This window comes from Perognathus longimembris, chromosome 14 (genome assembly GCF_023159225.1).
Source record: "Perognathus longimembris pacificus isolate PPM17 chromosome 14, ASM2315922v1, whole genome shotgun sequence".
NCBI lineage: Eukaryota > Metazoa > Chordata > Mammalia > Rodentia > Heteromyidae > Perognathus > Perognathus longimembris.
In genome coordinates this window covers 62,244,945-62,271,352 of record NC_063174.1, presented here as the reverse complement: position 1 = coordinate 62,271,352, position 26,408 = coordinate 62,244,945, and the positions used below count along the sequence as shown (strand labels likewise).

Genomic DNA, 26,408 nt, shown 5'->3' with positions numbered 1-26,408 from the left:
AGAAATTTCCACATTGGGTAATTTGGTTAAGGGATGACACTGAGATACTTTGCCCCAGAGAGGGAGCCTTAGCAACCAACCATCAGGGCCTCTGGGAAGGCATGTGACCATGGGTTCTTAGCCCATGGGGGCAATTCAGGTTATACCTGGGAGATGTCATCTGTTTTGTACCATCCCTCTGTGTCCCAAGTGTCCTCCTCATACCATGATCATGAAACTGGTGACTTCTCAGTTTCCTGTTATCAGATAAGTGCCCAGTACTCCTTGCTCAGCTCACTCTTCCTCCAGCAGAAGGCTGGAGGAAGGCTTTGGACCGCAATCCTCAGATCTTAGCCTCCTGAGTAGCTAGGATTGATTACATGTGCAATCCAGGTTGGGTGTTTTCTAAGCGTTAAGGCCACTATCTTTCTTAAGTGTTCTTGCTTATTGAGAACTAAGCTGGATACTTAATAGACCTAGCTTCAACATGTAACTTGAAACATCAATCAGGATAGGTGGCCAGCATCTGCAGGAGGAAGGTCCTACCTGCAGAAACCACTCGACCTGTGCTTTGGTATCTGTGGCCTTCCCAGGCATAGTGTATGCTGAGGGAAGGGATGGGAATCTGAGGACCACAGCCAAGGAGAATTGAATGCAAGGCAATGGGTGGGCTGGAGAGGGCTGTGCCACCATATAAGAATCTGGGCATACTCCTGTGTGTAAGGATTCCAAGGCAAAGAAGGGCTTCCCCAAAGTGCTTGTACCCTGGATCCTTCCTCTGTGGGTGGACGGTTGACCCCTGGAGGCTTCCCTCTGTCAGTAGATGGTTGACTTCAGACTCTGGGCTCTCTAAGAGTTACTACACTTACACTCGAGGATCCTGGCACAGAGGGAGCCCCCATACCTGGCACTCTGTGCTCATAACTTCTGCCTCTGTGCTGGGAGCAGCAAACCTCTACCATCAGAACATAGTGGGGTATGTAAGAGTGTTTGTTGTGGTTCTCATAATCAGAATTATTTTCCTCATTTATGATGCAAAGGATGGGGAACCCAAGGTCTCATATATGTTCAATGAGTGTTCTGCCCACTGAGTCACACCCAGCCCTAGACTCAGCATTTTTCCCCCCTGATGGTATTAGGGTTATTCTACATGAAAGGAGGTGGACTTTGTTCTCATATCTTGGGTCCAGGGGCTAGGAATATGGCCTAGTGGTAGAGTGCTTGCCTCATATACATGAAGCCCTGGGTTCAATTCCTTAGCACCACATATATAGAAAATGGCCAGAAGTGGCACTGTGGCTCAAGTGGCAGAGTGCTAGCCTTGAGCAAAAAGAAGCCAGGGACAGTGCTCAGGCCCTGAGTTCAAGGCCCAGGACTGGCCAAAAGAAAAAAAAATCATATCTTGGCTCCACAATGCCACCTAGACCAACAAAAGTGGAATGTAGGGGGAAGGCACAACTGTATAGGAAAGTCTACTCCTGGGAGGGCTCCATGCAGATGCCCCCCACCTGTTTAAGTCTGCGCCCAGTACCTGAGTTAGCTAGGTAACTGGCACACCTGGAAACCTCCTTCTCACGGTCCTATTCAATCCACCTGTCCATATCTCCCACCTTTTCCTATATAATCTGACTCAACACGGTCTCTGCTCTTTGCTTTTCTCTCTTACACTCTCTTGCTCTTTTCTCTTTTTCCCTTCTTCCTTCCCCTCTGCCTCTCCATGCCTCCATCTTGTGTGGACTAGCAGTTTACTTTCCCCCCAATAAACTCTTCTCTGCCTGCACCATAGGGTGGGTTTCCTTTCTGGTGAACCTTACAGGGGGTGCTGATATTAGACTTGAACTCCAGGCCTTGTGTTCTATCTGAGCTTTATTGCTCAGATGCCTTTGTAACTTTAGATCCATGTCTGCAGTTATGACTTTTTTTCTGGTTAATTGGAGATAAGGGTCTCTTAGACTGGGCCCCAGTGGCTCACACCAATGATCCTAGCTACTCAGACGGTTGTGATCTGAGGATCAAGGTTTGAAGCCAGGGGCTGGGGATATAGCCTAGTGGCAAGAGTGCCTGCCTCGGATACACGAGGCCCTAGGTTCGATTCCCCAGCACCACATATACAGAAAATGGCCAGAAGCGGCGCTGTGGCTCAAGTGGCAGAGTGCTAGCCTTGAGTGGGAAGAAGCCAGGGACAGTGCTCAGGCCCTGAGTCCAAGGCCCAGGACTGGCCAAAAAAAAAAGAAAAGGTTTGAAGCCAGCCCAGGCAAGAAAGTAAGTCTGTGAGACTTATCTCCAGTTAACCACTTGAAAACTGGAAGTGGCGCTTTGGCTCAAAGTGGTAGAGCAGTAGCTTTGAGCAGAAAAGCTCAGGGACAGTGCCCTGGCCCCGAGTTCAAGGCCCACAACTGACAAAAAAGAAAGTCTCTTGGGTTTGTCTGCCCATGCTAGCTTTGGATCACAATCCTCACATCTCAGCCTGGAGAGTAGCTAGGATGATAAGGTCTCAGCTGTTACCTCCTGGCTTTCAGTGCCTGTGCTTGCTCAGCTTGCTTGCTCGCTTGGCTGTCACTCTACCACTTGAGCCATGCCTTCTACTCAGATTTTTGTTGTTTGTTTCTTGGACTTTTCTGCATGGGATGGTCTTGAACCACGATTCTCTGGATCTTGGTCTCCTGAGCAGCTAGGATTAACATGTATGAACTACTGTAGGTACCTGTTATCAGAATTTCAATTATTTATTTATTTATATTTTGGTTGGTCATGGGGCTTGAACTGTGGGCCTGGGCACTGTTCCTGAGCTCTTCAGTTGAAGTCTAGCACTCTACCACTTGAGCCACAGCAGCAGTTCTGATTTTCTGGTGATTAATTGGAGATAAGAGTCTCAAGGACTTTCCTGTCCCAGCTGGCTTTGAATGGCTGGCTTTGAACTGTGATCCTCAGATCTCAGCTTCCTGAGTAGCTAGGATTACAGGTGTGAGCCACTGCACCTGGTTATTTATTTATTTATTTTTTGGCCAGTCCTGGGGCTTGGACTCAGGGCCTGAGCACTGTCCCTGGCTTCTTTTTGCTCAAGGCTAGCACTCTGCCACTTGAGCCACAGCGCCACTTCTGGCCATTTTCTGTATATGTGGTGCTGGGGAATCGAACCCAGGGCCTCATATATATGAGGCAGGCACTCTTGCCACTAGACCATATCCCCAGCCCATGCACCTGGTTATTTTATTTATTTTTTATTGTTGGTCTTGGGGCTTGAACTCAGGGCCTGGGTGCTGCCTCTTGTCAAGGCTAGTGCTCTACCACTTTGAGCTACAGTGTTACTTCCAGTTTTCTGGTGGTTAATTGTTATGGACTTTCCTGCCCCAGGCTAGCTTTTAACTGAGATCTTCAGATCTCAGCTTCCTGAGTCCCTAAGATTGCTGGTATGAGCCACCTGCATCTGGCTATAAATAAACGTTTAATGTCTGCAAACTCCTTCAAGTTAAGGCATCTGTAAGTGCTGTGTTTTCAGGTACGGTCAGTTATATACTCACAACCCCTTTGTGACAGACGCCCCTGTGCTGGGGCTGTGAAAGGCTTGCTGCCTTAGTCCTGGAGGGAGACTCAGGAGGGAGGCGGCTCCATCTGTTGGGGAGTTTTCTGCCATGAAGGGTCCAGCAGTCTAGCCTGTGTCTGATGCCTCTCAATCTTGACAGATGCTAGTTTTTAGGTTGGAAGACTTGGGATCTCTAGTTCTATGTTGTGGCTCCTCAGAGTCCCGCCATATCCTGGTGAAAGACATCTGCCCCTGGAAGTGCTGGCCACATTCTGGGTGAGAGGAGATGGGTTTAAACTGTGTCACCTCTGCTTTGCTAGCCTGCCACTCCCAGGCCCTTGTGATCAAACTGTGCTCACTACTAATAGCTACACCTTGAGATGTTGGGATGCCTCAGAGAATGAGGATGACAGTGCAAAAGGAACTCAGCAAGGCAAAGTTTACTTCTGCAGAAGGTTGCACCAACAGTCAAAATCCAGTAAGCAAGCACCCAGAGCAGACAGGTTGCTCCTCTTTTATCCCATACCCAACAGGCCCTACCCCTCTGCTCAGATTAGTTGAGCTCAGGCTTTCAGTCTACAAAGCGATATGGCATAATTAACAGGAACAGGATATAACAAAATTTTAATCAACCAAGGCCAAACCCACCTGGCTAAAGCAAGAACTTATTTTGGGGGGGGGGGAGGGACTGGTCTTGGGCTTGAACTCAGAGCCTGGGTGCTGTCCCTGAGCCTTTCTGTGCTCAAGGCTAGCGCTCTACCACTTGAGCCACAGTGCCACTCCCAGCTTTTTCTGCTTATGTGGTACTGAGGAATCGAACCCAGGGCTTCATGCATGCTAGGCAAGCACTCTGCCACTAAGCCACATTCCCAGCCCATTGTTCTACCACTTTAAGCCACAGCTCCACTTCTGGTTTTCTGGTGGTAAATTGGAGATGAGAGTCTCACGGATGTTCCTGCCAGAGCTGGCTGTGAACCAAGGTCTTCATATATCAGCCTCCTGAGTAGCTAGGATTATAGACAGGAGCTACCAGCGCTTGGCCTCAAGGAGTCTTTAAAAGAAGAGCAGCAGCAACATAGCCCTTGGTTGAGTTTAATCAGCATACCGTTCATGAAAGCTATTCTTGTGTTGGAGGAGCCTTTGAATGGAATGGGTGCTATGTGGGGGCCTATCTGGGGCTGAAGTTGCATGGTCCCTCTTCTTGGTCTGGTTTAGCATAGAGGATGTGGCCCTGTATGCCCCAAAGTATCCAGACTGTGACATAACCTTGCTGTCTTGGTTGTGCAAATCTCAGCACCTTTTGCTCCCTCAGGGCTCTTTTCTGGAGTCCTGGAATTTTAAGTTCAGCTTCCATGTCCATGATGGGACAATATTTTTTGTTATAGAAACTTATAGAAAATTCCATTGGGGGGCTGGGAATGCAGCTAAGTGGTAGAGTGCTTGCCTAGCATGCATGAAGCCCTGGGTTCGTTTCCTCAGCACCACATATACAGAAAAAGCCAGACATGGTGCTGTGGCTCAAGTGGTAGAGCCCTATCCTTGAGCTGAAGAGCTCAGGGACAGCACCCAGGTCTACAGTTCAAGCCCCACAGCCAACAAAGAGAAAAGAAAAAATACCAAATGTTAGTGGGGCATCATGGTGTACACTTATAATCTTAGAATTTTGGTTGTAAAAGGATCTCATGATCCAGGCCAGCCTCAATAGCTCCCTACATAGCAATACAGAAAATCCCAGTTTTAAAAAAACAAAAAAGAAAATACCAAATGTTTGGAGAGTTGAGCAAATTTGAAGGATAAGTATTACTAGTGGGCTTTTCTAGTCCAAGGTTACACGGCCTTTCTTCTTTCACACTTTAGGGAGCCCAAGTGTGAGCCCATACCTCAGCATGCTGAGATTTGCTGAGTAAGTGCTTTTTATACCACCCATGAATGCTCTTGGCTGCACGCGCATGATGGGGGTGAGGGGGAAAGCCACAGTCAAGAGGTTGCTGCCAGAGCAGGTGTACCCAGAGCAGCCCCAGGCATGGTGGCTGGAGGGTTGGGCACTTGGGTTCCTTTCAAAGTGGGAGAGCAGAGTGACAAGAGAGGGGAATGGTGGTGGGTGTGCATGTGGCAACGATTTGGTAACTGCAAGATGTTTTGGGTTGAGGAATAAAGACATTGAATTAATTAAACACAACTGAGGTTGAAGTCACCATGTTGCATAACATGACATTTCTCTATGTTCATGTTCTGTCAGGAGACCCCTGGCTGTCCTCTCTATCTCTGAGCAGGAAATGTGGCTACAATGGAGGTAACTGTCCTCAGACAGTGGCCTTTATACTTTGACCTGTGTCCTTTTGTTATTTGACTTTTTATTAAAAGCATAAATCCACTTATATTGGGGACAACAGGGTAATCACTTTCTTTTTAAACAATAATATTTGGGCTGGGCATCAATGATTTACACCTGTAATCCTTGCTACTCAGGAAGGCTGAGATTTGAGTGAGGATAATGGTTTGAAGCCAGCTTGGGCAGGAAGGTTCATGAGACTCATCCCCAATAAACAGAGAGAGAGAGAGAGAGATTGCTAGTCTTGAGAAAAAGAAGCTCAGGCTGGGAATGTGGTTTAGTGGTAGAGTGCCTACTAGCATAAATGAAGCCCTGTGTTCGATTCCTCAGTACCACATAAACAGAGAAAGCTAGAAGTGGCACTGTGGCACAAGTGATTGAGTGCTAGTCTTGAGCAAAAGAAGCTCAAGGACAGTGCCCAGGTCCTGAGTTCAAGCCCCAGGACTGGCACACTAAATAACAACAACAAAAAAAAAAAAAAAGAGAAAAGTTGGAGGGGAAGTATATGTTGGAAAAAAACTGCTATGGGTATGATGTTCTGTTATAGTGACTAGATTTCCTTTATCTAAAAGATTTCAAGTAAAAATTACACTTAAGAAATTACTACCCCCAAATACAGAAAGTGTTACTATGTGTTGAAACCCAACCCTTACAATCCTAGTCTAGGTAGACCAGGTCTCCTCTGGGCCCTGCAATGGCCCCAGAACCTTGGCCTCTCTCCTTGATTCCCACATCAGAAGTCTCCTCATTGTGCCTCCACCTGGCCTCCCCTCCACCCCCCATCCCCATCCAGGGCACACTGATTCTTGCCCTAGCTCCTTGAAGACAATGGACTTGTGGAAATTTGTTACTTGTTATAGTAGCAATAGGGAACTAATACATAGATCCCAAGTTGCAGCACTTGAACTCTGCTCCTGGTCCTACTGAGATAGAGTTCATTCCCTCACTGAATCTGGCCTCTTGGCCAGGTTAACCACCAGGAGGCAGTAGATGATGCTGGCCATTCTGGGACTCAGCAGCACAGGTGCTGCAAATGGAGGAGGGCTGTGGGCTCCAGTGAGGCTGGTGCCCTACTCAGCTCTGCTTCCAGGCCAGTTTCACTGTACATGACTAGAGCTGCCCAACTAGGCCCACACGTTGTTCTTTTTTTTTTTTTTTTTTTTTTTGGTGCCAGTTCTGGGATTTTAACACAGAGCCTGGGCGCTATACCTGAGCCTTTGTACTCAAGTTTAGTATTCTACCACTTGAGCCACAGCTCCATCCACTTCCAGCTTTTTTCATGGTTAGTTGGAGATAAGAGTCTCATGGATTTTCCTGCCTAGCTTATGGATTTTCAGGCTAGCTTTAAGTGTGATCCTCAGGTCTTAGCCTCCAGAGTAGCTAGGATTACAGCATGAACCACTGGTGCCTGACTCCATACATTGTTCTTTTCAAAATTTCTTTGGTACTCTTAATTCCTTTTGCTTTTAGCTGAACTTCAGTTTGCTGGCCTTTTAGAGAGCCTTGTTAGTACTTGTCTGGAGTCCACATTTATTTACAGATAATCCAGAGGCTATGCCGGCTCTGCACTGACTGCACTGGTGGCTGCCTCCTGACTGGCACAGGGTCCCTGCTAATATAGGTGGCTGGCCTTATACTTTTCCCCCAGGGCTGTCCTCAACCCTGTCTTTGACTCTATCACTTCTGCATTTACAGTTCTTTCCACTGTGTCCCTCTAACTGGGTCTGCATGCTCAGGTCCCTCATTAGGCTGAGGTTTTTTTTTTTTTTGGCCAGTCCTGGGGCTTGAACTCAGGGCCTGAGCACTGTCCCTGGCTTCTTTTTGCTCAAGGCTAGCACTCTACCACTTGAGCCACAGCACTACTTCTGGCTGTTTTCTACATATGTGGTGCTGGGGAATAGAACCCAGGGCTTCATGTATAGGAGGCAAGCACTCTTGCCACTAGGCCATATTCCCAGCCCTAGGCTGAGGTTTTGTGCATGTGCCCCTAACTATAGAAGCTGAGTGTTCTGCCTATATATTGTCACAGATGTGATGGTTGCCTAAGGCCACTGCCTGCAGGACATGAGGCTCATTCTTGCTCATACTTGAACATATGTCAGTCCTGGGGCTTGAACTCAGGGCCTGAGCACTGTCCCTGGCTTCTTTATGCTCAAGGCTAGCACTCTGCCAACTTGAACCACAGCACCCACTTCCGGCTTTTTCTGTGTATGTGGTGCTGAGGAATCGAACCTAGGGCTTCATGTCTTGGCCATTCTTGCCACTAGACCATATTCCCAGCCCCTGGGCTTGCTGTCAATTCTGGGGTTGCTGTCAGTTGTAAGTTATCACTCTCTGTGGGTGTGTCATGGACAATTGAGTGGAAACTTGGATGATAACTCTTGGAGATGAGACTGGTTAGCCAAGGGCTCCAGGTCTTGCAGAAACAATTCCTTCCCTCCAGGAGCCTGTAGGTAATTATTATGCAAGTATAACATGTCTGAAGGCCAGCCTGGCATACAGAGAGCTATGAGTGGAGCGTAGGGGTCTATCCACACAGGCACACCTTCCTGCCATTGGGAGGTGTTATCTGGTAGTGCTCCACTGGAACTTGTACTTTAGGAGCATGTAGATGGACATGGTCCACTTTTGGCTCCAGCTTGCATCCACATCTGTTGGCTAGGCAAGGAGAGGGGCTTCTTTGCATGGCCTGCATCTCTTCCCTGCATGAGTACTGGTCTCTGCTGTGTACTGCATGCAGTGAAATGGCTACCTGAGTTTTCTCTACAGGCTCCACTAATCTGTCTTTCTGTTTCCAGGTGCTGGCAAGACCCCAACCCTGGGCGGTGGCTTCCATGTGAACCTGGGGAAGGAGTCAAGAGCACAGACACTGCAAAACGGTATTACCTCCTGGGGACAAACCTGGCCCTGCAGTGGGGCCCGGAGATGGGGTTGCACAGCTAAGGGTGAGCATGGACCAGGTCTCAGCTCCTGCTTCTGGTCCTACAGCTTCTCCCCATCTCATCCCTATCCTTAGTTACATCATGGTTTGTTGTCACATCCTGCTTCTTGCGAAGCCCATGGCCAGTCATACTCCTGAAGGAGCCCCCTTCCATCATCAGTGCCTCCCCAGGCATCCTGCAGGTTCTACTAAAGTCACCAGAGGAGGTCCCCAGGCCCTGCCATGCCTACATTGTTACTGATGTCTGTGGCCATAGTGTGGGATCAACAAGTTTATAGCAATTTGACACAACAGTGACACTTTAATTTTTTTTGTTGTTGTTGGTTGTGGCACTTGAACTCAGGGCCTGGGCACTGTCCCTGAGCTTTTGCTCAAGGCTAGCACTCTACCACTTGAGCCACAGCACCACTTGTGGCTTTTTCTGTGTATGTGGTGCTGAGGAATGGAATCCAGGCTTCATACATGGTAGGCCAGCTCTCTACCACTAAGCCATATTCCCAGCCGTTGGCCTGTTTTTAGTTGAGTGATTTGTCTTATTATTGATTTATAAAGGGTCTTTATATATTTTAGATATGGATTTATCAGATATAGACACTTTTTTCAACTTTTTAGATTTTTTGTCTTTTCTTTTTTGGTACTGGGTATCAAACTCAGGATGTTGCACTTACTAGGCAACACTTTGTCACTGAGTTACATCCCCGCCTGTCAGATACAGACATTTTCACCCATCCATTCCATGGGCTATTTTTTTCATTCCTATGGTGTCTTTTTCTTTGGTGTCTTTTTCTTTTTCTTTTTTTTTGCCAGTCCTGGGGCTTGAACTTGGCCTGGGCACAGCCCCCTGAGCTTGTTTTGTTGAAGGCTACTGCTCTGCCACTTGAGCCATAGTGCCTTTTCTGGTTTTTTGGTGGCTAATCGGAGGTAAGAGTACCACAGACTTAGCTGCCCAGACTGGCTTTGAATCGCTATCCTCAGATCTCAGCCTCCTGAGTAGCTAGGGATACAGGTGTGAGCCACCGGTGCCTGGCTTCCAACTATTTTTTTTTTTTTTTTTTGGCCAGTCCTGGGCCTTGGACTCAGGGCCTGAGCACTGTCCCTGGCTTCTTCCCGCTCAAGGCTAGCACTCTGCCACTTGAGCCACAGTGCCGCTTCTGGCCGTTTTCTGTATATGTGGTGCTGGGGAATCGAACCTAGGGCCTCGTGTATCCGAGGCAGGCACTCTTGCCACTAGGCTATATCTCCAGCCCCCCAACTATTATTTTTAAGAGTGCTACATTAACTTCTCTGAGTCCTTCAGATTTTACTTTTCTTTCTGAGATAGACTCACGGTATAGCCAAGGCTGTACTTGAACTCTTTTTTTTTTTTTGCCAGTCCTGGGCCTTTGGACTCAGGGCCTGAGCACTGTCCCTGGCTTCTTCCCGCTCAAGGCTAGCACTCTACCACTTGAGCCACAGCGCCACTTCTGGCCATTTTCTGTATATGTGGTGCTGGGGAATCGAACCTAGGGCCTCGTGTATCCGAGGCAGGCACTCTTGCCACTAGGCCATATCCCCAGCCCTGTACTTGAACTCTTGATCCTCCTGCCTCAGTCTCCTAAGTGCTGGGATTACAGATATGTACCACTATCCTTGGAAATTTTTCTTTGGTGAGTACTGGGGCTTGTACTCAGGGCCTAGGTGCTATTCCTTAGCTGTTTTGTTCAAGGCTGGAGTTCTACCACTTGAGCCTCCTCTTCCAGGTTTTACGTTGTTAATCAGGTGTCATAGACTTTCCTGCCTGAGCTGTCGTTAAACTGGGATCCTCATATCTCAGCCTCCTGAGTAGCTATGATTACAGGCATGTCACCAGCATTTAGCAGTCCCTTGAATTTCAATATGAGTTTTTTTTTTTTTTTTTGGCCAGTCCTGGGGCTTGGACTCAGGGCCTGAGCACTGTCCCTGGCTTCTTCTTGCTCAAGGCTAGCCTCTGCCACTTGAGCCACAGCGCCACTTCTGGCCATTTTATGTATATGTGGTGCTGGGGAATCGAACCCAGGGCCTCATGTATATGAGGCAAGCACTCTTGCCACTAGGCCATATCCCCAGCCCCTCAATATGAGTTTTAAGGTCCACTTGTCTATTTCTACAGTTAAAGGATCATGTTTATCTGTAGATCACCCTGGGGAGAATTGTTACCTGAGAAGTACTGGGTCTCCTGATCTCTGAAAAATGGGTGTGTTTGGAATTGTTTAGCTCTTTAGAGGTTAAGGTTTACACTTGCTTTGTTTACTTTTCCCCAATTAATATTTGAATTTTGATCCTGTTTTCTTTTTTGGGGGTGGGGGAGGGGTGTTGAACTCGGCCTGAGCACTGTCCCTGGCTTTTTTGCTCAAGGCTAGCACTCTACCATTTAAGCCACAGCGCCACTTCTGGCTTTTTCTATATATGTGGTGCTGAGGAATCGAACCCAGGGCTTCATGTATGCGAGGCAAGCACTCTACCACTAGGTCATATTCCCAGCCCCTGATCCTGTTTTTTTTTTTTAACCTTGAAGAACTCATGACCATCCTGTGTGCAAGGAGCCTTCCAGCTGCCTGTTATTTTTTTTTTTTCAAGTAAAAAGATGGATTTATTGGGGAAGTAAAAAGTATACTGACCAGCCAGGGACACGGCCCAGACTCAGGAGCTGGGACCGTGACCATAAAAAGCAGACTGGCTGGCCGGGGCCGCAGCCCAGGCTCAGGAGCTGGGACCGCACGCCCCGCGCCATGCTCGGGTCGGTTATAAAGGCAAACACCACATGGTCGAGCCTGCCACATGCAGGTGGCCAATGGAGTTACAGTCTGCCTCATAACAACTGTTTGAACCAACCTATCATTTTAGTTAGACTTGGCACACAGATTTGGCGGGGGCAGCTGCCTGTTTTTTTCTTGCCTGATGGCGCTGCCTGGAAACTTCAGTACCATGTTGACTAGCAGTGGCAATAGGAGACCCCTGTTTTTCCTTCACCATGGTGTGCATGTTAGCCATGGGTTGGTAAAGCAGGGTTGCTTTGTGTTGAGACCTCTTAGACCTAGTTGTTTTCTTTAGGATCACTGCAAATGTAAATGGACATTCCGGTTAGGTATAGCCCCAAGCTCTCCAAGTCTTCCTCCAGGCAAGATGCCTATTAGACAACATGCCACCCTGGTTGTTTTCTCCTTGGCCGCTCTGGGAGGCCAACAAAGTGCTGTAAACCCGTCCTGCTTCTGGTTGTGGTAGATGGTAGGTCCCCAGCACACACAGGTGGCACCTTCCCCCGTGGGCAAGGCTAGTTCATACCAACCAACTGCCACATAGGCACAGGGTTATGACTCAAAGCAAGCTGTGTCTTAAGATCTTAGTGTGCTATTTTGCTTTTGTAGACTTATTGGTAGACTAAGGTAGTTAGCTCTTGATTTTTAGCTTGATTCTCCTGTGGTGAGAGATCAGTTCTGTGTGATTTCAGAACCTAGGGCCTTGTTTGCTTGGCTGGCTGGCTTGCCACTTAAAATACCTCCAGGCCTGCTTTCTCCTGGATATTTTGGAGATGGAGTCTTGTGGACTTTTCTTCCTGGGCTGACTTCAACTGTGATTTTCTGTAAGTGGGAGTCTCTGAGTTCACACTCAGATACAAGCAAAAAGAAAAAGGGAAGTCTAATAATTTGTAGGCTCTCTCCTATGTTAACAGCCATGTGATCTATTGATAGGCATTCTTATTTCTTTTCCACTTTATTTTATGTTTTCAGTGCCTTTCTTTCCCTAGGTAAGGCCACTGGCTCTTGGAGGGAGGCTACACTCGCAGCTATTCAAGGCTAGACTGGACAGAGAGGGCCCTACTAGGAAGGGTGAGGTGGCATGGCCTGGCTGGCCCCTGTGCTGTGGGAAAGTGGTTGTATCAAGGCTTGTAACTTTGGGAGAAGGAGCATTGCTACCACAGTGATGGGAAACCACAACATAGTACTAGGCCAACCAGCCCAAACAGATCTCTGTCAGATACCCAGTCTTCATTGAGTCCCTGACAGAGAAATACTAGCCACTTAGCAGATTTGTTCAGAGCCTGCAATGTGATATGGGAGGGTAGGATTTCATAGCATGTGAAAACCATAAGAAATTCATGTTTCAGCTGAGTGCCATTGGTGCATTCCTATAATCTGATGATCACTGTTCAAAGCCAGCCTAGGTAGAAAAGTCCATGAGACTCTTATCTCCAAATAACTACTAAAAAACTGGAAATGGAGCTGTGGCTCAAGTGGTAGAGTGACAGCCTGAGTAAAAAAGCTCAAGGACAGCAACTGGGCACCTGAGTTCAAGTCCCAAGACTAGCACTAAAAAAAAGAAAAGATTGATTCTCATTTCAGCATAGCCATAAAAAAAATTGATTGGAATTCATTCTCAAAGTGAATTAAAAAACTTGCAAGGCGGGGCTGGGAATATGGCCTAGTGATAGAGTGCTTGCCTCATATACATGAAGCCCTGGGTTTGATTCCTCAGCACCACAAATATAGAAGAGACCAGAGTGGTGCTGTGGTTCAAGTAGTAGAAAGCTGAAGATCTCAGGGACAGTACCCAGGCCCAGAGTTCAAGCCCCACAACTGACAAAAAACAACAAAAAAACCAAAAATGTAGGAGACAAAGGTAAATCTGTGTTCTTAAATTGCAATAGTAGTCTTGTGATTTTTTTTTTTTTTTAACCAGTCCTGGGGCTTGGACTCCGCCTAAGCACTGTCCCTGGCTTCTTTTTGCTCAAGGATAGCACTCTGCCACTTGAGCCACAGCGCTACTTCTATATATGTGGTGCTTGGGAATCGAACCCAGGGCTTCATGTATACAAGGCAAGCACTCTTGCCACTGGGCCATATTCCCAGCCCTGATTCTTATGCTTTTAATTGAAGGCTGCAATTGAGCAGCAATGTTTGGATAAAGTCACCCATTTTGTGTCCTAGGGCGACGCCACATCCACCACTTGGGGAGCCAGCTGCAGCTGAACCAGCACTGTCTTGACACAGCCTTCAACTTCTTCAAGATGGCTGTGAGCAAGCATTTGACTCGAGGCCGGAAGATGGCCCACGTGATCGCTGCCTGCCTCTACCTGGTCTGCCGCACAGAAGGCACACCACGTATCCTTTGTTTGGGAACTCCCTTGGGACCTTCCTCAGTATGTATTTGGTAGCTATAGAAGTTGGTATTTGTACTCAGCCAACAGACCCATATTAGATGGTTGGTCTGGTTAGCGCAGGACTTCCTTCTCTACAGCTTGGAGTTGGAGAGCCAGGGCTATGTTGGCCTCTCGACACCAGGCTCTGGATTTTCTCCTCATTCGTGGACTGACTTGAACTTGGCACTGTTTTTGGTGTCCTGTGGTTTGAGGAGTTGAGCTACTGCTGCTGACTTGGGTGTACCCACGCTGGCTCCATGTCCCTGTGGCTTTGGGTGATGTAAAGGCAGGGGACACCTCACAGTATCAGGCCTCCCTTCCTGCCTCCTTGCCTTCCTGAAGGGATGGACACAGAAGGATATACGCCTTTGCTGAGCATCTAGTCCTAAGCATACTAGTCCATGTGCACTGGTACTCTGTGTATATGCCATTTGTTTTCCTTTGTGTCCTCTGAGCTACTCAGGAGGCTGATATCTGAGGATCGAGGCTCAAAGACAGCCTGGGCAGGAAAGTCCATGAAACTCTTTTCTGTAATTAACAACCAGAAAACTGGACATGGTGCGGTGGCTCAAGTGGTAGAGTGCCAGCGTTGAGCTGAAGAGCTCAGGGACAGTGCGCAGGCCCAGATTTCAAGCCCCATGACCGACGCCCCCCCCCCCCTAAAAAAAACAAAAAACTCACAGACTTTCCTGCCCAGAACTGTAATCCTCAAATCTAGTCTCCTGAGTAGCCAGGATTACAGACATGAACCACCAAGGTCCAGCTTCCTCTTTTCCTTTTGATTTTTGCTTTTCTTTGCTCAGTTCTTCTCAGTAGTCCTCTCTGCTACTAAGTCTTGTTTTTACTCCACAATGCAGTAGAGGCCAGGTAGAATTAAGAAATTTCCTTTCCTCCAAGGGCTTGAAGCCTGTGCTTTGCTGCGATTCTAGGATTAGAATGTCATGGGTTTTCTTCCATCCTGGTATGTCTGGTCCTGAGGATTTTCCCCTGAATACCTGCTCTGGACATCTAACTCAGCACTAAGAGAGTTTCTTAGTTTCTTCTCAAGCTAGTAGCAGACGAATGATCTGAATGTGTGTGTAAGGTTTGTGCTTGCTAAATACAGTGTACAATTGGTTATACCTCCAGCCAATAGTGTGATTTTTGTTTGTTTTGTTTTTGTTGCCAGTCCTGGAGCAAGGACTCAGGGCCTGAGCACTGTCCCTGGCTTCTTTTTGCTCAAGGCTAGCACTACCTCTTGAGCCACAGCGCCACTTCCAGCATTTTTTATATATGTGGTGCTGAGGAATCAAACCCAGGGCTTCATGTATATGAGGCAAGCACTTTACCACTAGGCCATATTCCCAGCCAGTAGTGTGATTTTTAACTTGACTGATGATTAGGCCCTCCCAGTGACTTGGTTTTTATTTCAAGTGCCTAACCGAGTTTGGACTTACTTGGGACATATTCTTGGTACTGGTTACTCATCTGCTGAATGTGAGGACAGGTCCCATGCAAGAGTCCCCTCAGCCCTTTTGTGGAAGTACCTGTGGGCATTCATCACCTTGCTATACCAGTGTCTGTCTCCCAGGAGTCCGTGCTTGCCAACCAGGATGTTTGGTACCTGGCAAGTGCTCAGTAAGCACTCAAGAAATGCAGCTTGAGTGTTGTTGTGTGTTTCCATGCTGTGTTGGGTCAGAGGATCCAAGTATGGCAAACGCCTCAGTGGGGAGGTGTATGAGAGCTAAAGCCCCTGTTCATGGTTCCCTAACCCTGCTCCCCACACCTCCTTGGGGCCCCATCCTGGAAGGAGGTTCCAGGAGCCCTCCCTCAGGTTCTGAAGCAGCAAAGGTTCTGGTCAGGCGTGATGTGATGCCTCAAGTTCCATCAGGGCCTTCACCTCCCTGACCAGGTGCTGGTTTAGATTTAACAGTGACGCTTCAGCTCCCTGGATGAATGGCCCTGGTAAGCACTGTGCTCCCTGGATGAATGGCCTGTGCAAACACTCCTTAACTCCAGCTGCAGACATGCTTCTTGACCTCAGTGACCTGCTCCAGGTATATCTCCTTACTTCTATGCCTTTCCCTACCTGAAGGGGTGACTGGGGCCTAGCCTGTGTCTCCACACACCTGGAGGCCTATCTGTGCTGCCTGTGTGGTAGAAAGCCTCCTCTGCAGGGTAGAAAGGCAGTGTAGTGAGAGCCCAGGTCTGTGGGAGAAGACAGCTGCTGGCAGAGCTCATTGACACAGTGCTATCCAGGACCCAGACAGTCCATCATTAGAATCACTTGAGAAATGAATGTAAATTTTGTCCTAGGCGAGGGAGAGTCTCTTAAAAATAAGGGAAAATTGGCCCCCTTTGCGTGCATTCTGAACTGTGGAGTCACCTGCTTTCTTGGTTCTAAGAAAGCATTTTCTGCTGCCTTGCTCTTTGTCAAATAACTAGACATTGTGGGGAGAAGGGGCCTTTGTCAAATAACTAGACATTGTGGGGAGATGGGATCTTAGATTATGTCCCCAATGACAGTGCTGAGGTACAGGGCTAGAGGGAGGCTGACTCAAGTCCTCAGACTATGCCCTGCATTGTAGCAAGACCAGGAGTCCATTGTGATCATCTGCTGAAAACTAGGAAAGAGAAATGTAATGGAAAAGGAAGGTAACAGCAGTATGAAGATGCCATGGATTGCATGCCAAAGGGAAATCTCCCATCTAGATCAGAGTAACCTCAGGGATCCTGAGAGCTGTAGGCCAGGCTACTGCCTCTGATGATTGGGCTCAGGGCTCTCCAGTAATGATCAACAATTGGACTGACTTGGCTCAGATGTTCTCTTGTATTTTTGTCCTCCCAGCTGTCTTTATAAATGGCATCTCTAAGCAGTTATTGGTGAAATATTTTGTGGCCAAACTAAAAATAGCTTGTTGGAACTGTGATAATCCAGTGACTGCTTTTCAGATGCATTGTACTCAGTTCAGGGCAAGGCCATATGACCTGGTTTTCAACCCAGTGACTTCCTAGGAAAGACTGGTACCACCAGGGCCAGCATTCGTGTCTCATCATCCACCAGTGTCCATCTGGACCCAAGGGTAAGGTGGTAAGGAGTTAGAGGGAAGTGGGCAGACAGAGGCTAGGGTCAGCTTTTCAGTGGGATCCGGGATGCCCCACTACCAAAATGAAGTGGCCTAAACAGAGGCTTGCAAGGATCTAGCACAAGAGCCAGAGTGCTCCTGGGAAGGGCACATGTTAGACTCACTGCTATCATATTCTACACTCTCCCTCTGGCTCCTGCCTCTGGTGTGCTCATATTGAGCACACCAGCATAGCACCAGACATTTATACACACCACACATTCATATACCCTGTACAGCTTGGAGGATGATCCAGGGACTGTTGAGAAGGTGGTACTGGCTCAGAAGGTGTACTGTACACCATCAGTCCTTATGATGGCACCTCAGGAGAACCTTAGACAAGGAAATCACCCAGTCACAGGCAGGAAGTGACTCGTAAACCACTGCCCATGGCTGCTTGGATGTAGTATCTAGCCCAGCCTTCCCAGCAGGATGACTCCTTAATGACATGTCCCAAGCCCTCTCTCTAGTTCCTGCCTCTGATGTGAACCTCACAGTGTATCATTCCTTAGGGTCCCTGCTTCTTGAAGTCTGCAAGCATCCATGGGTACTTCAGGAAAAGGGGCTTTGCCCAGGGACTCACAGGCCAGGGTGATTAGGCAAGGGAGTCTCAGGAAAAGCTGTACTACAAGGCCAGACTGGCTGCACTATGAGTCCTAGAGTCCCAGGGGCCAGCCTGGGGCCAGGTAGCAGTTGGGTCCTCAGAGAGCTGAGCGGGAGAGAGACGTTCATGGGCTTGGGCTAGGACACTGGCATTGGTGTGGGAACCTGGGCTTTCTTGGCCTTTTACATCTTCCACACTGCCCGGCCTACTCAGGCCCACCCAGAAGATTCTCCCCAGCACCTGCTTATACCTCAGGCCAGTGCTGGGCTCCGCAGGGGTGTACTGAGTGTCTGGGGGTCCTGTATTCGGGCCAGGTCCTTGCTTTTCCTGGCATGTGGCAGTGTTCCCACAAGGAACTGCCCTTCTCCTATGGCAAGGAGGAGAGCCATGGCAGGGGGCTCTGAGGCAGATAGGGACCCTGCGGAAGGAGCAGTAGAGAACAGTTTGAGAAACCACCCAGCAAGAGGGCCGAGGCTCAGACCTATGCACCCATGGGAGTATAGGGTTGCGTGTGGCTGGCTTGAGGGTGGCAAGGAGGATATCTGAATAAAGCACAATAGGTACTCTATGGCCACATCCTATAAATAGGTTTTTGTTGTTTTTTGAAAGCAAGTAATTGAGGAGCAGTAGAGGGGAGCCTAAACAGCTGCTTAGGAAGAAGACTGACTCTGCCGATCTGCAGGCTGGTGAAGACCACCTGGTGCAGAGGGGCTTGAATGGGCCAGCAGGGAGCTCTGACACTGGATTCTTTGAAGACTGAACAGTAAAATAGGCACTTTAAGAAAAAGATAGCCCTAGGGGCTGGGGATGTGGCCTAGTGGCAAGAGTGCTTGCCTCGTATACATGAGGCCCTGGGTTCGATTCCCCAGCACCACATATACAGAAAACAGCCAGAAGCGGCGCTGTGGCTCAAGTGGCAGAGTGCTAGCCTTGAGCAAGAAGAAGCCAGGGACAGTGCTCAGGCCCTGAGTCCAAGCCCCAGGACTGGCCAAAAAAAAAAAAAAAAAAAAAAAAGATAGCCCTGTGGCCTCATGCCTGTAACAGTAATCCTAGGTACTCGGGAGGCTGAGATCTGAGGATTGTGGTTCTTAGCCAGCCCAGGCAGTAAAGTTTGAGACTCATATCTTTAATTAACCACCAGAAAAAACCAAAAGTAGGGCTGGGGATATGGCCTAGTGGCAAGAGTGCTTGCCTCCTATACATGAGGCCCTGGGTTCAATTCCCCAGCACCACATATACAGAAAATGGCCAGAAGTGGCGCTGTGGCTCAAGTGGCAGAGTGCTAGCTTTGAGCAAAAAGAAGCCAGGGCCAGTGCTCAGGCCCTGAGTCCAAGCCCCAGGACTGGCCAAAAAAAAAAAAGTAGAGCTGTAACTCAAAGTGGCAAGAGTGCTAGCCTTGAGCGAAAAAGCTAGGGTCAGCACCAAGGCCCTGAGTTCAGGCCCCACAACTGACCCAAAAAAAGGAAAAAGAAAATAAAAAAACTTTTAAAAAGCTGGCACTGGTAGCTCAGGCCAGTTAATTCTAGCTACTAAGGAGGCTGAGATTTGAAGATCAAATTCGAAGGTAGCCCAGATGGGAAAGTCCAAGAGAGTCTATCTCCAATTAACCACCAAAAAGCTGGATGTGGAAGTATGGCTCAAGTGTTAGAGCACTAGCTTAAGCCCAGAAACAGCATATGCATGTACATACATTTCTTTTAACACCAAAGCATTTCCCGCTCTTCTTTCACAGGTAAATGTGTATGTGCTGGGAAAGACGTTCCTGCTTTTGGCCAGGGAGCTCTGTATCAACGCACCAGCTATAGGTATGTATGCCAGGCTTGTACAGGGTGCCACTGGGCCCCTGGCAGCTCTGCAACAATGCACCAGCTATGGGTAGGCTGAGCTTAGGCAGAAACTCCTAGAAACTAGCCTGCCAAGGTGCCCCAAAGAGTAGGACCCTCAAGGCAAGAATGTCTCCTAAAATCTCCTGATAGTACAGCAGGGTAGGGCTTTATTTTTGAAGCAGACTTAGAAGGCCTGCTAACAGAGCCTGTAGAGTGTGCACTGGTTTGTAGACGGAAGGAAAAGGGTATAGTGCTACATGTTGGGAGCCTGTCCTACTGTTTCTTTTATTAAGGTGTTGTCTTAAGAGGGGTTACCGTAAGTCAGGTAATGAGTACATTTTGTTTTTTTGGAAGCCTGTCTTACTTTCACAGGGTTTGATAATACTTGGCCTGCAGGTGCCTTGAGGAAGGCACAGCCTCCTCAGAAGGATGACAGCTCTTGGGAGGCAGGTGCTTTCCCAGCCACTGCCTTTCTATAACTTTTATTATCAAGAAGGGTGGTTGGTGGCCTTCTCCTTACTCTTGATCCATCAATGTCTCAAGTGTCGTCTGTAGTAACAAAGCACTACCTGGGGCTGGGGTAGAGGGCCGGGAATACAGTGTGTGTCATCTGAGATCCTGGTGCTTGGCAGCAACCACAGAAGCACACTGGGCTGGGGCCGACACCATGTACCATGTCACTGCTGGTGGGGACAGTCCTTGGTCAGGCCAAGGTTTTCCAGGACAAAGCAAATAGCTGTGGAGAACAAAGACACAGGGGCTAGGGAGTTGCTTCACCCAGTGTACGCACAGTGAAGCACAGCCAGCATCTCGAATTTGTCTCCTGCCGTAGGACTTTGATGCTCTGCACACAGCAACGGCCATATACCTGGCCTTCCACAGTGTCCTAGCTGTAGCCCTGGAGAGGGAGCCAGCCTGGACACCATACAGGAGTCTCAGGGACAGAAAGGCTCCCTCACGATGTGTTTTCTGACCATTCAGCACGGTTCAGCAATTATATATGGCTTATTCATGGCAGCTATTCTCAGCTGTCTGAGAAAGAGAACACCCCAATTTATATAACTCTTAAGTCACTTTACCTACACGTGGTTCTGGTTTTGTTAAACCTTTATTACGAAAATCCACTTAAATAGATGAACTATTTTAAGTGACTTTTCAGCAATTTGGGTTTTGAAGGACAGGTCTCAAGGTAAGCCTAGAGCCACCTAGAATCCAAAAGGGTAGGAGAAATATCCAAGTGCCCCCAAAGTTGTTGAGTGCCACTGGGCAGGTATATGGGGCCTGCCTTACACCTGCCCACCTTCTTGAGACGTGTACCTCAGTGTACAGGAGACACCTAGGCCTCAGCCATCAGGCCCTGGCTGCTTGGAGAAGGAGCTGTACCAGTGTGAGTAAGGCAGTCAGCAGTGTCCTGCACCTACCACACACTTCCTGGGTGGCCTCCCTATGAGGAAGAGCAGGTGCCAAGCCCTGTTACGGCCTCATGCATAAAAGATGAGCTCTGGGATTTGCCCACCCTGGACTCCAGTCCCATTGGTGCTGTCTGAGGAGCACTGGAACTGGAAAGCCACCTTCCCACACTGTACTTCCGTCATCCCCTCCTGCCCAAAGTAGCTGAGCTCACTGCCATCCAGGACAGCACTGGCAGTGTAGAAGGTGTCCTGTTCTACTTGGACCGGGTGCTCAAACCAGACTGGAAAGGTGTTGCTGGATCCGTCTGATACAAACTTGGTCAGGTTCTGAGCCAGGACCATTCCTAGTCGCTTGAGTTCTATCTTCACACTGTACTCAGCCTTCCCAGAGCTGGACCCATACAGGCCCAGCCCGGCAATAAACACCCTTCTGTCCACTGCAAACTGGATGCTGTCACAACGCCCCCGGTACCGCCACTGGTTGCTGCGATAGGCAGAAGACTGGAACCGGTGGCACCTCTGTGGGGCCAGGCCCTTCCTCTTGGTTAGAGGGAAGTCCAGGAGAGGCTTGTTGGCAGCTGTGTACCATAGGAAGATGTTGTGGGTCTCCTCCAAGGTCAGGATGTCTGACTGTGCAGCACCATTGGCAAACTCCTCCAGGGTCATGGTTGGAATTCGGACAAGATAGAGAGCCCGCCCCAGGACGTGCCTTTTGTTATGTGGAGTGACTGGCAGGCCCTGCCTCTTGCACTCTGCTTCTGCCCAGTTCAGGACAGCCTCAAAGACCACAGCCTCCTTGGTGTTGAGGGCCTCTCTGGTCATGATGATCTCCAGTGTCTGCCGGTCAATTTCACAGAAGCCTTCGGACCTCAGAGCCATCTCAGCCTGTGCATCAATGACCTCCCAACAGCGTTGGGTCAACTCAGGCTCCTCAAATAGCCGGCTCTGGGACAGCAGGACGCAGGCATTTTTGGCTTCCAGACTTGTCTCCAGAAAGTTGACACAGGCTTTGGCTAGCGCAGGCACAATGTACTTCTTAGCAGCATACAGAGTGGCAAGTACTGTGTCTGCCTCCAGGTCGATCTCATCGCTGTACATGTACCTGAGCAAGGCAGGAACTCTCTGGGGGGCTGCCAGGGCTGGCAGGGGAGAGGAGCCTTCGGGCTCCTGTGCACATGGCCTCTTAAGTCTGCAGAGGCTTCCCCAGGACCATCAGAAAGGAACCACCCCATCCATCCTTCCAGCCCTGGAGCAGAGCACTTACTTTAGTAAGACCAAGAAGGCAGCAGGCTCCACGTCAGGAATGTGAATTTCAGACTTGACTTCCGCAAGGTCCCCGTAGAACATGGCATAGAAGACAGAGCTGCCCACGGCCAAGACGTACTGTGGGTGAGAGAGAGTGGCAGTGAGCCCCTGGGAGTCAGGCAGGCCAGGGAGGACTGCGTCCAGTCGCACCGGCCCGGGACAGGGCTGCGCCCCTACCCACCTTGTGGGCAGGCACGCGCCTGGACGCCCCCAGGGGCCCCACGATGAAGTGCACGTCGGCCATGAGCTCGTTGTTGAACATCAGCGCGTTCCTGCAAAGGCAGAGGCACACGGCTGGGGCGGGCGGGCCGGGGCGCGGGGCCGGGGCGCGGGGCCGGGGCCGGGGCTGGGGCGGGCCAGGCGGCCGCGGAGGCTCACCTCTCGCGCAGAGTCGGGTGGAAGGACTGCCAGTGGGGACTCTCCGGGTTGTTGTTGTCCGGGGCCGGCGTCGCGGGTGGGGACGGCGGCGGGGCGGGCGCCGGGCGGGGCGGGCTGCAGGGGCTGGCCTTCCTGCCCGCGGCGTTGCTGTTGGCGATGTCGGTGGCCTCGGCGTCCGCGCCGGGGGTCGGGTACAGCTCCGCGGCCATCTTCGTGGGCCGGGCGGCGGGGCGGGCCTCGGCCTTGGGGCGCGCCGCGCCGCGCTCCCTCCCGCCGCCGCGCCGGGGCCTGGGGAGCGGCTCTGCGAGCACCAGCAAGGAGGTGAGGCACTGCGCCACCCGCCCGTGCAGGCACGCCAGCGGCAGCAGCATGGGGCCGCGCGGAGCCCTCGCCCGCCTCGCGCGGAGCCCGCCCCGCACCCGCGGCCCCTCCGCCCGCCCGGGCCCGGCCGCGGGGGGCGCCGTCCAGCACGTACCCGCCGCGCCGGCGCGCCGCCGTCACCCGTGCGTCAGGCGCTGGCCTGAGGCCCCGCCCCTCCCTGCGAGGGCGCTGGGTCTGGCCCGCCGGCCGCCGCGCATGAGCAGTGGGGTCGGGGAGTCGGGGTGCGCTCCCGGTCGCCCTCAGCAGCTTAGTATGCAGACTGCCCCCCCCCCCCCCGTGTATTTTCTTTACTGCGCATAATGCCCCAGGGGCCAGCCGTGTAACGTGCCGGAATTCCCTTCCTTTCCGAGGTCGGGGATGATTCCGCTGTGTGTCTATCCATTCACCCCGGGGTGATGTTTGGGCTATGATGATGATGTCCTTTTTGAATTTTTATGCTTATTATTTTCCTAATGCCAGTCCTTGGCTTAAACTCAGGGTCTGGGCCCTGTCCCTGAGCTGCTTTTGCTCAAGGCCGCCGCAGCTCAACTTCCAGCTTTTTGGTGATTAATTGGAGATAAAGCGTCTTAGGGACTTTGCTGGCCAGGCTGGCTTTGAAATCCGATCCTCAGCTCTAAGTCTCCTTAGTAGCTAGGGTTACTGCTGTGAGCCACCCCGCCCAGCACATTTAGTGTTTGAGGAAACTTGGGGAGGCCTTTCTTCATTTGCATTTCCACCAGCTGGTTTCTCTTTGAGAACATGTGTTAATTTTCTGTAGTAGGTAGCCATGATAATGGGTGTGAGGTTGTATGTTGTGGTTTTGATTTGCATTTTCCCAATGATTATGTTGAACATCTTTTCATTTGCTTACCTTCTTTGGTGAATTGTCTATTCAAGCCCTTTCTCCTTTTTCTTTTTCTTGTCCTAGGGCTTGAACTTTGGACCTGGGCACTGTCCCTGAGCTTCTTTGGCTCAAGGCTTGTGCTCTACCACTTGAGCCATGTAGGCTTTTTTCTGAGTAGTTTATTGGAGATAAGAGTTTCATAGACTTTCCTTCCAAAGATGGCTGATCCTCAGGTCTCAGCCTCCTGAGTAGCCAGGGATTAAAGGCATGAGCCACCAGCACCCGGTTCCTTGCCTTTTTTCTTTCATTGTTCTTTGTTACTGAGTTTCCTTGTATATTCTGAATATTAACTCTGATCAGATATACGGTTTAAAGATATTTTCCCCCATTTTGTAGGTTGACTTGCTCTTCCTTCCTTTCTCTTCCCTATCTTCATCCTTCTCTGTCTTTTTAGTGTGTTTCTGTTTTTGTTCATTCATTGGAAAGAACATTTTTCAAATGTTTCCTCCCAGGAAAATTATAGTTTCAAGTCTTATGTTTAGGTCTTTGGTCTGAGTTAATTTTTGTGTATGGTGCAAGATAAAGCTTGGTGTTCATTTTCCTATATGGAAATTCAGTCCCCCCCACCACCTTACCCCCTCCTTTGCTGGAGAGACTCCACTCTCTTCCGTGGGTGTGGGGGGGCACCTTGTCAGCAGTCATGTGACCTGTATGCAAGGGCTGTTTCCTTGCTCTTTGTTCCATTGGTCTGTATGCCTTTATGCTATGGTGGTTAGTAAATTTTACATACTTATTCATAATAAGTCCCTTTGCCTACTCTAAATGATTTTATTAATTTTCTATTATTTACTCACTCTATTTTATTGTTTTTTCCTTATTTATGAAAAGTGCCTAAGTATAGAAACTAATCCAAAGCATTGCTTTTTAAATTTTCTAATAGTGTTTGGAGATGAAGGGATTGTTATTTATTATTCTTTGTAGTTTTATTGCACTTGGGGGGGGGGTGTCGAAGGCCTTGTCATTTGAGATTCCTGTTCTCAAAGAGGCTTCTGAGAATTACTTTCTTTAGTAAAGCAGCACCATTTTCATAACTCTTTTCTTCCTACTTTGTAAGATCGAGAATTTAAAATCAATTTGCTAAATTGAGTGTGTAGTGATGTGTCTGTTAGGTTTTTAAAGTAGGTAGCCGGTAAAGGAGAACGCCACGCGGTATTCAGGCAAGAGAGAAAGTTACCGAACTGCTGGCCTGTGGCCATGATGAGAGAGAAGAGGGCGACCCCCACCCAGCCCTGCTTTATTTAGGGCAGGGGCAGGGGGGTGTGGCCAGGTGGATTAGGATGTGACCTCAGGGAAAGGGGAGGTAACTGCCTCCAGGTCTGCTGGTTACCCAGGTAACTGGGTGAAGACTTAATGAGGTGGGGGCATCTACGTGGAACCTTCCAGGGACAGACCTTACAGTGTCCTTCCCTTATTCTTTAATTTTTTCCTAATTCTCAAATGTGAAAGAATTATGTTAAAAAGCACTTATCCTTGTGATTTTGAAATTTCTATTTCCAGTGTTTCTCACTTTCTGTAATTCCAGCTCTATTGCTGTATAACTACAAATTCGACTATTTTATCTTTGATAATACTGACATTTTCTTGCGTGTATACTGATCATGTTTGTCCTTTTTGACATTTCCTTGCCATATTTCCTTAGTCATATTAATTGGGAGATCTGTAGCTACCTTCCCCCCCCCCCCCCATTTCAGGGCATGGGGTCTGTCCTTGTCCCAGTATCTGCACAAAAAGATAAATGAATAAATAAATGAGTAAATAAAATCACCAGAAATTAGAGCTGTTAAAACCTGTAATGCCACCTGTGCCACATGGCTTCTCCACCCCATGTCTTACTGGACTTCCCTCTCTAACTCTACTTCTCTGCCTCTTTGTCTCTTTGTATTTGAGTTTGCACTTAGGGCACAAGTCCTCTATATTTGAATCATGCCTCCTTTTTCTTTATTTCCTTTTCTCCTTGCCCCGTTTTCTTCTCCTCTTTCTTCCCCTCCCTCTTCTTCCCTCCTTTCCTTCCTTTCTTCTTCTTCTTCTTCTTCTTTTTTTTTTTTTTTTTTTTTTTGGTTGATTGTTATGTGGAACTCAGGGCCTATGCTTTGGTCCCTGAGCTCTTGTGCTCAAGGTTGCTCAAGGCTAGTAGTACTCTACCACTTTGAGTCACAGCACCATTTCCAGTTTTCTGTTGGTTAATTAGAGATAAGAGTCTCTTAGACTTGTATACATGGGCTGGCTTAGAACCATGATCCCCAGATCTTAACCTCCTGAGTAGTTCCAGTGCCCAGCTCCCCTTCTTCCTTTTTGAAACAGGGTTTTATTTCAGGATAACCTGCTCACAACCCTTCTGTCTATGCTTCCTAGGTAGCTTGGATCACAGGCATGTAGTGGTGGGCTCAGTTTTCTTCTCTGGGACTTTATATGAGCTGAGAATTGATCCCATGGGGCTCATGAGAGCCACACGGGGGACTAGGGAGGAGGGTACTGGGTGTCAGCAACCAGTTCTGCCTCCACCTCCCTGCTGTCTCAAGATGAATTAAGTCACTCCTGGTGCTTATAGGGTTTTTGTTTTATGTGCCTTTGTCTTCCTCCTTTGT

At 49.1% G+C, this 26,408-nt stretch overlaps 2 protein-coding genes across 5 annotated transcripts in view; one reads left to right on the top strand and one right to left on the bottom strand.

Annotated features, from left to right (window-relative positions):
* Brf1 (BRF1 RNA polymerase III transcription initiation factor subunit) overlaps nt 1-26,408 on the top strand; it is a 54,298-nt gene that overhangs the window by 3,763 nt on the left and 24,127 nt on the right. For all 4 annotated transcript variants that reach the window (XM_048361910.1, XM_048361909.1, XM_048361913.1 and 1 more), the window contains exons 2-5: nt 8,633-8,713; nt 13,719-13,892; nt 15,935-15,966; nt 19,371-19,443. In XM_048361910.1, coding sequence (XP_048217867.1) covers nt 8,633-8,713; nt 13,719-13,892; nt 15,935-15,966; nt 19,371-19,443 — 360 coding nt within the window. The remainder of the gene's footprint in view (nt 1-8,632; nt 8,714-13,718; nt 13,893-15,934; nt 15,967-19,370; nt 19,444-26,408) is intronic.
* Nucleotides 19,833-23,001, bottom strand: Btbd6 (BTB domain containing 6). Its single transcript, XM_048361914.1, has 4 exons — nt 22,560-23,001; nt 22,363-22,453; nt 22,141-22,259; nt 19,833-21,978 (listed from the first exon to the last, which is right to left on the bottom strand). Exons 1-4 carry the CDS (start codon nt 22,928-22,930, stop codon nt 20,946-20,948), a joined length of 1,614 nt encoding a protein of 537 aa, XP_048217871.1. The 5' UTR covers nt 22,931-23,001; the 3' UTR covers nt 19,833-20,945.

Excerpts from the sequence above, each read along its gene's own strand:
- Btbd6 (XM_048361914.1), bottom strand. The coding sequence starts at position 22,930 with ATGCTGCTGCCGCTGGCGTGCCTGCACGGGCGGGTGGCGCAGTGCCTC. Across the intron at positions 22,454-22,559 it reads CACCCGACTCTGCGCGAGAG|GAACGCGCTGATGTTCAACA; the intron begins GTGAGCCTCCGC and ends CTGCCTTTGCAG. Across the intron at positions 22,260-22,362 it reads GGCGCGTGCCTGCCCACAAG|TACGTCTTGGCCGTGGGCAG; the intron begins GTGGGTAGGGGC and ends TCTCACCCACAG.